Below are 8,446 nucleotides of genomic sequence, written 5' to 3'. Positions count from 1 at the left end.
AAATCTTCAGCGAGATCCTCAGCTATATTCGTTGTCTTCATCGTCCTACTAGTCGGCGCGTTGGTCTCCACGCGCTTGCTCGACACCACTGTAAGTATCCCTAGTAATAAATTTAATACTACTACTACCATAAAAAGTTTCCTGCATTCTTTTGTTCAGCACGAAATTGACCCCCCTCTATTCGCGCATTAGAATACGAGTTTATGTTACCCAGAAAACTCTTTTTCTCATGTAGAAGCAAACAAAGTCCAAACGACGTGGCTCAGGTAGCCAGATACGCAGTTAACAAGTAGGCAATAGTCTTCTTCTTCTTCTTTTTCATCTTTTGGGGAAAGCCTTGATTCAAGCAAAAAATGGTTTAATTAAGTGTGAAGAAAGATTTAAAGGCGTAGGCAGCGGCGTAGTTGTCGGTTCCAAACTTCATCTAGAAAAAGGCAAGCGCCATTTCAATGGCGACGCGTGTTATGGATTTGATTACTTTCATGTGCGGCATATGAGGACCCTTATCTTGGTGTCCTACTTTCATATGACTTGCTTACCAACACCTCTCCACCCAAACCTAATTTTCAAAATTCTGCCTTGGCCTTTTGCATGACACGTGATTTTTTTCCAATACCTTGGCTTAATATTTTTAGGCACATAAATGTTGAGAATAAAGAAAAAGACAAAAGCATGTTTTTGTGGTTAGCATTAATCGTCTACAGGTTAAGTGTAAACACTTTACTCAATTAATATGAAAGGAAGAAACGTGGAAGGGGAAACAGTTTCTGATTCAATGACTTGTAGTTGCAGGTTAATTTTTTATATGAAATATTTTTGCCATTTTCAATACAAAAAAGTAACGTATTGTATTTGTATATTTATTTACACATGACGATTCATGGAAAACCGAAAACATCATTTTCAATTCCTTGTAGAAATATATGTTTCCTAAAGATCTTATGGAATCTGATGTCAAGTCTCTGGAATATATCAGAGCTAACCTGTCAATCAGTCAATATATTGATGGGAAAATCAGTTAAATAAATAGAAGTAGGTTGAATTTCAGCATTGATAATAGTGAAAAATACATTGCTAAAAAAATGAATTTGCTCGGTCAAGTATTGCCGCAGTGGTGGGGATTACTGTGGGTCACTGACCTTTTTTTCTTCCAATCGTGCGCCGCCGCCTTGCAGACTTTTATGGGCAGCTTGGCTGCAAAGCCCATGCTAAGTACAAGAACAAGCAGGGAAAGCCCCAAAAAGCCCCGACAGCAAATCGAAATCCCACTTAACTGCACCGCACTTAACCTCACACGAGCCTGCCCCACGAACTACCCGACAGCCATCGAGGAAGAACCCGACAGTTCACTAAATGCCACGTGTCCATATTACTTCCGTTGGATCCACGAGGATTTAAGGCCGTGGGCCTACACGGGGATCACTATGGACATGGTGAAGAGAGCCAAGAAAACGGCAAATTTCAGATTGGTTGTGGTAAACGGGAGGGCTTACGTGGAGAGATATCGAAGGTCGTTTCAGACAAGAGATGTTTTTACGCTGTGGGGGATCCTACAGTTGTTAAGGAGGTATCCAGGAAAAGTGCCCGATTTAGATCTTATGTTTGATTGTGTTGACTGGCCAGTGATCAAAACAAGCGACTATGGTGGGCCCAATGCCACGACCCCACCTCCCTTGTTTCGTTACTGCAAGGATGACGAAACGCTAGACATCGTTTTCCCGGACTGGTCCTTCTGGGGATGGTTAGACCGTTTTTAACTTTCCTTTTCCTTGCAAAATGATATAAATTTACTTTTTATAAGAAAACACATGTTTCCTTTTCTTTTGTTCTTTAAGTTGAAGAGCCAACTTTTTACATAGAACACATTATAATGGTATATCAGGCCTGAGATCAACATAAAGCCATGGGTGCCCTTGTTAAATGACCTAATGGAAGGCAACAAAAGAATGGGATGGGAAGGAAGGGAACCTCATGCTTACTGGAAAGGGAATCCCAATGTTGCCACCACCAGGCAAGACCTCCTTAAATGCAACGTTTCAGATAAACAGGACTGGGGTGCTCGTGTCTATGCCCAGGTGATCATTATCCCTATCGTTCACTTTAATTTCATTGGACAATATATTTGCTCACTACCCTTACACAGTATATAGTAGGAATCCCTCTGCAGTTATTCTAAAACTAGGAAACCTTTTGCAGGATTGGGGGCGAGAATCACAGCAAGGGTACAAGCAGTCAGACCTGGCAAACCAATGCATACACAGGTTAAAGATCAATTTTTTTCAACTTTTATATTTTATATAAATTTGCATTCTTTCTTTCGAAATGTTTCTTGGAACTTTTTTTCTATCTGAATGCATATTCTTGCAGGTTCAAGATCTACATTGAAGGGTCGGCATGGTCTGTCAGTGAAAAGTACATTCTTGCTTGTGATTCTCTTACCTTACTTGTAAAACCTCGCTACTATGATTTTTTCACCAGAAGTTTGGAGCCAATGCATCATTATTGGCCCATTAAGGACGATGACAAGTGCAGATCTATTAAGCATGCTGTTGACTGGGGCAACGGCCATCAGCAAGAGGTAATCTTGTTTGATTGTGTATTCTATTAAAGCACCTTGTTCTGCTCTGCCTTCATAACATGGGAAGTTCTTGCTCACTAACCTGAGAGCTGTAGTAGCGTTCAAGTTCCTTAATTGTCACTTGTCAGATTACGTGAGAAACGCAAAACTACAACTTATATAATTCTCCCAAAAATTTGAAATGATCCGAATTATTTTTGTGTTGCTTCATTTTCTAACTGTCTTCCCTGATTTGTTTGATCAGGCGCAGGCCATAGGAAAGGCAGCAAGCGAGTTTATTAAAGAGGAGTTGAAGATGGACTACGTGTATGATTATATGTTTCATCTCTTAAATGAGTATGCTAAACTCTTGAGATATAAGCCCACCGTACCTAGAAAAGCCGTTGAGCTCTGTTCAGAAACAATGGCTTGTCCGGTGGAAGGATTGCAGAAGAAGTTCATGATGGAATCGATGGTGAAGGGTCCCTCCGTTACAAGCCCATGCACCATGCCTCCACCTTACGATCCAGCATCTCTTTATGCCTTGCTTAGTAAAAAGGAAAATTCAATAAAGCAAGTAGAGGAATGGGAGAAGAAATTTTGGGAAAAGCAAACGTAAGCAGTCCAAGAAAGGATATTCTTTCATACTTAATACAAACCAGAGCCAGAATGTATTCTTGCACCAAAGCTCGGTTAATTTCATGTATGGTCCTTCTTTCGTACTAAAATTAACAGGAAAAACATTAATAACAAAACAATGTATCGTTATCAATAATATAGCATATTTCAGATTTTTTTTTTCTGGTGGTGTTGGGCTCAATCATCAACTTTTATGAAGATTATGAAATTTCTGGTGGTAATATAACCAAAAAGAAAGAAATTTCCGGAGACCCAAGGAACTCACGTGACATTGGCTTTATGTTTTTGCATCAGTGTAGCTAAGAACAAGTAATAAAAACTGAATGCCACTTTTCATATTGAAATCGACCATATATATCACACAATATGGAACAAAGTTACGATACCAAAAGCATTAATACTACTAGATTCTAATTGCAAACTGAAATTCTTGCAACATAAATGCAATTATTTTCATAGATATTAATACCTGATAATTATTGCTCTTTTCACTCATCTGTGCGGTTTCCCTTGATCAAGTTTTTGACACTTGCCATCTTTAATGCTACAAGCACAAGTACCCAATCTTTGCACTTGTCCACGAACAAGAAATAAGCATGTCGCCAACTTTTCTTGAATATCAAGGCCGCAACAACACCCCAGAACCCAGTTGCATAGCCAGACATTATGACAATGTAAAACCACATCTTCTCAGCAGGGTTGTGTTTGGCATTGCCTTTTTTGCCTTGATGATGCTCATCATCCCAGCATTTCTTTAGTGGAGGGCCACAGAGCAGAGGGTTCCCAGCATAAATGAATGGATCGTCAAGAGTTTGGAGTTGATTGCCTTCTGGAATTTTTCCTGAGAAGTTGTTGTATGACAAGTTGAGGTAACTAAGTTTTGTTAGAGATGACACACTACCAGGAATCATGCCAGAAAGTTCATTGAAAGACAAGTCGAGTGATTCCAACGACTCAAGTTCCCCTATCTTATTAGGGAACTTTCCTGAAAACTGATTATGAGACAAATTCAGACCAATTAATCCTGTGAGGAGTGTAAGCTCTCCTGGGATTGATCCCTCCAGTTTATTGCTTGACAGGTCCATACTAACCAAAAACCGTAAAGTTTTTGTGTATTCCAAGGATCTTCCTTTGATGACCTCTGTTAAGTGCTCATTGTCCCACTGTGCCGAAATAGAAACGGCATAGCCCCATAAATCACCGACATCTGTCTTGACCATACCAATGAAATCGCCGAAGCAATAAGGTATCCTCCCCTTCAGATTGTTCTCTGCAAGATCCAGGATTTGTAGAGTAGATATTTGGCAGAGTAGAGGAGGGATGGTTCCGCTGAATTTATTTTTTCGTAGTCTGAGAACGCTTAGCTGCCATAAGCCATCCCCAATCCATTTAGGTACATGTCCAGATAACGCATTCTCACCTAGATCCAAAACTACAAGATCTCTGCAGTTTTTTAAGGCCAATGGTGGCTCCCCGCTGAGATTATTGTTGCTCAAGTGCAACCATTGCAGTGAGTTAAGATGCCCAATTGAGCTGGGGATAGCCCCTGAGAGATTGTTAGATGATAGATCTAAAACTTGTAAGGATTGATAATCTCTCCAGCAGTCAGGAATATTCGCAGATAACTTATTTTTTGAGAGTTGTAGAACTTCTAGGGTTTCTATGTGGCAAAATGAGTTCGGAATTGAGCCGTTTACTCTGTTATCAGAAAGAACAAGAATATGCAACTTAGGCAAAACATTATTATCGCCAATCATTTCGGTAAGGGTCCCGGAGATCAAGTTATTGGAGAGATCGATGGTCATTAAGTTGGAAGACAATTTCGGAATGGATCCAGTAATCTGGTTGTGAGAGAGGTCCAGTAGAGAAAGATTCAACTCCTTGATCCATTTTGGCAGGATACCCGAGATGCTATTGTTGGAAAGAACTAGTGTAGTTGCTTTCAATTGTGTTCGAAGCCATTGAGGAAATTGTGTTCCGAATTTGCAGGACCCCATTTCAATGTATTCCAGTTGAAAAGGAGGGACCCAGTTGGATTTTATCTTGATAGTCAAACTGTTGGAGCTAATGGACAACACTTTCAACTTTGAGAGCGTAGCAAAGTGGACTTCGGAAATGGCACCTTCCAATGAATTGTAAGAAAGATCTAAAGTGTCGAGGTTGCAAAGTTGCCCAAGACTTTCTGAGATGACCCCGTTCAATTGATTGCCAGAAAGATCTAAAGTCTTGAGGCTGGAAAGTTGCCCAAGACTTTCTGGGATTGTCCCATTCAATTGATTGCCAGAAAGATGAAGGTGTTTTAGGTGTTTTAGCATCCCCAACCGTTCTGGTATATGGCCACTGATCATACTATTATCTAAATTTAACGTCTCTAAATCATGTCCAACACATCCAGACACATTTCCATATATTCCTATTATCTCATCCTGAAATTGATTGAATGACAAATCTAATGACTTTAAGTAGCACATATTTCCTAAGATCAATGCCAACCCTTTTTTAGTGCTACTAAAATCATTCCCTGCAAGATTGAGATGAATAAGGTTCTTAAAATTTCCAAACCAGTTTGGAATTGAAGAATTAAAACGGTTATAGCTAAGATCAAGGACTCTCAAAGAAGTCATGTTTTGGAGCGCAATAGGAACTGGACCTCCCAAATCGTTATCTCTAAGATCTAGACGCTGAAGGCTACCATGAAATGTAGAATTAATTGGAAGCCGAGAGAAATGAAAATTATGAATCCCGCAATGCGACAAATGTAATGACTGCAAGGAAGGAAGCATGTTGAGTACCTGAAATAGGTTTCGTGCCTCACCAAGATGTATACCTGCCATACCAAGTTGCTGCAAGGATGCCAGATGAGAAATCCATTGAACATGATCTAACCCCAATGTCGATCCTCGATGTTCTGTACTAAGATCAAGAACACGTAAACTAGTAAGGTTTCCAAGATTCCGAGGAACACTTCCCCTGAAGCCGGCGTCGGAGATGTTAAGGTACCTCAGCTGTTTCATCAAACCGAAGAATTGCGGGATGGCGCTATCTTGGAAGTCATTTCCACTCAAGTCCAGGTATTTCAAATATCTCAACTCAGTAATATAAGAATTTACCTCAGGGGCCCGTAAGGAACTTCCGTTAACAAACCATGACGTTGACCCTGCTCTGAGGTTAAGCTTGACAACATGCCCATTGTTTTCATCGCAGCTTACTCCTTTCCACATGCAACAGTTTTTGCCTTTCCAAGAAGATAGGCAATGGGAAGAGTCTGAGAAACTCTCTTTCAGTTTTAGGAGAGCTTGCCTTTCGCCCTGTAGGCAACTGAAGCTTGCATTTTGGCATGAACAGAGCAGTGCGATTTCAGTGAACAAGGTAAGCAGAAGGAGCATAGCATTGAAAAGTTTATCCATGCTTGAGAAGTGATTCTAAAATGGATCAGAGAGAGAAAGCCTAGCATTGAAAGTTTTATCCATGCTTAAATGACAAGTGAACTTAAAATACATCAAAAAGAAAGAGAAGAGGCACCATGTTGCTCAGAAATTACTCAGTAGATCAGATCATCATCATTATAAATCTAGTGGGCCTTGACTTCCTAGACGAACAAATTTAGTTTGACTCCGCTGTTGCATTTTCTTAGATGCTACGTTCTGATAGTAGACCATGGGACAAATGGCACCTCTTTAATGAGGACTATTGGCGATATTGCTATAATCCGCACACTACAAGTAGGAAATTCCTTTGCGGACGAGCTTGCCAAATACGGAGTTGACCTAGACTCTATGTTCTTTGCATAGTGTTCCTCCTTGCTTTTGAAAGGGTTCCTCGGCTCTGCCATATTTGAAGCAGGATTGAGTTTTCCTTGCTATATTTTATGTAGTAGCACTGGCATATTTATTCCAAAAGCAACAAGGTGATCTCAAGTCTACGAATCTTAACGGATGACGCTCAGCCGTGCCCTTACTCTGTATTCTTCAGTAACTACTTTCAACTAAGAAAAAAACGATCGGTTGACATGGTTTTTATGGTTTGAATGGAGAGAATATTATGATACAAACTTTTTTTTTTAATTCTATTATAATAAAACTAGGTTTCTTTCTCTCTAAAGCATTAATTATTTTGGGAAGAGCTTGATTACATTTTTCATCTCTTTAAATGTGTATGCTGAGCTTTTGAGTTTTGGGATTGCAGCACACCAGTAACTTAGGAACGCTGTTGAATTGTGTTCATAAACAAAAGCTTGTCCAGGGGATTGAAGGCTAGGATTCATTGCAGAATCCAAAACATGAACAAAAATGAGAAAGGAAAATCCCCCATCCTCCTTTTCTTTTCCTTTCATTTTTTTTTTTGGCTAGGAAAATGAAATACTGTTACCATGCAATGAAGACAATTATGCTTTTTTGGCAGTTCTCATGAGTAATGAAATTAAAATCAAAGACAGATTTATAGTGCAAATTAACTAAATTCTTGCAACATTAATACCAGAAATTTCATTTTATTCATGCACAAAGAAATTTCTGGAGATCCAAGGAACTCATGTGACATCAGCATTATGTTAGTGCATCAATGTTACCAAGGACAAGTAATAAAAACTGAATGCCACTTTATCAAATTGAAAACCATCATAATGCATTTATTACTCAACAGGGAACAAAGTTAGAATAGTAAAAACAATACTACTAGATTGAGATTCTAAGTGCAAAGTGAAATTCTTGCAACATGAAGGCAATTATTTTTAAATACCTGATAATCATTGCTCTTTTCACTCATTTGTGCGGTTTCCCTCGATCATGTTTTTGACACTTGCCATCTTTAATGTTACATGCACAAGTACCCAATCTTTGGACCTGTCTACCAACAGGAAATAGGCATGTCTCCAACTTTTTTTGAATATTTAGACCCCAACAACTCCCCAGTTGAGGAATAACACTTGCATGGTGGCAGCAAGTAGATGTTATTATAACACATTGTCCTCTGTTTTGATTTAATTTGCTTTCTTGTACTAATAGTTAATATTAAGGTTATATTTGAGTTGTCTTTTGATGTGTTGGTTTGCATGTAAGCCAACACTTACAATTGTCAAATATATGTACAGGTGTCTTTGTGTAGATAAGGTATATAAACCTTGTTTTTTTTGTATTAATGAAACAATTTTCTAATCATTATCTCCAGTACATATGCACTGCGCTTTCTCTCTTCATAACATTAACATGGTATCAGAGCATTCTTAGGATCTTGTTGGACCTATAAATATCA

General features: G+C 39.1%; 2 protein-coding genes across 2 annotated transcripts in view; one reads left to right on the top strand and one right to left on the bottom strand.

Moving 5' to 3' along the window:
• LOC110417077 (uncharacterized) overlaps positions 1-3,341 on the top strand; it is a 4,892-nt gene extending 1,551 nt beyond the window's left edge. The window contains exons 1-6 of the mRNA XM_021429276.2: positions 1-90; positions 1,176-1,741; positions 1,883-2,075; positions 2,197-2,261; positions 2,368-2,578; positions 2,823-3,341. The exon at positions 1-90 is cut by the window's left edge and continues 1,551 nt beyond it. Coding sequence (XP_021284951.1) covers positions 1-90; positions 1,176-1,741; positions 1,883-2,075; positions 2,197-2,261; positions 2,368-2,578; positions 2,823-3,176 — 1,479 coding nt within the window. The 3' untranslated portion in view covers positions 3,177-3,341. The remainder of the gene's footprint in view (positions 91-1,175; positions 1,742-1,882; positions 2,076-2,196; positions 2,262-2,367; positions 2,579-2,822) is intronic.
• Positions 3,342-3,528: 187 nt separating this feature from the next.
• LOC110420593 (receptor-like protein EIX2) lies at positions 3,529-6,705 on the bottom strand. Its single transcript, XM_021433974.1, has 2 exons — positions 6,197-6,705; positions 3,529-6,109 (listed from the first exon to the last, which is right to left on the bottom strand). Exons 1-2 carry the CDS (start codon positions 6,601-6,603, stop codon positions 3,685-3,687), a joined length of 2,832 nt encoding a protein of 943 aa, XP_021289649.1. The 5' UTR covers positions 6,604-6,705; the 3' UTR covers positions 3,529-3,684.
• Between the last annotated feature and the right edge of the window lie 1,741 nt (positions 6,706-8,446).

The sequence above is a fragment of the Theobroma umbraticum genome, unplaced genomic scaffold (genome assembly GCF_002168275.2).
Source record: "Theobroma umbraticum cultivar Fairchild unplaced genomic scaffold, ASM216827v3 scaffold_30.0, whole genome shotgun sequence".
NCBI lineage: Eukaryota > Viridiplantae > Streptophyta > Magnoliopsida > Malvales > Malvaceae > Theobroma > Theobroma umbraticum.
Note: the sequence above shows the minus strand (reverse complement) of the source record. Positions and strands in the feature narration are given on the sequence as shown.

Coding starts and splice junctions, on each gene's coding strand:
- LOC110420593 (XM_021433974.1), bottom strand. CDS start 6,603: ATGGATAAACTTTTCAATGCTATGCTCCTTCTGCTTACCTTGTTCACT. Junction 6,110..6,196: donor GGTTTGATGAAACAGCTGAG/GTACCTTAACAT, acceptor TCTTGATCTTAG/TACAGAACATCGAGGATCGA.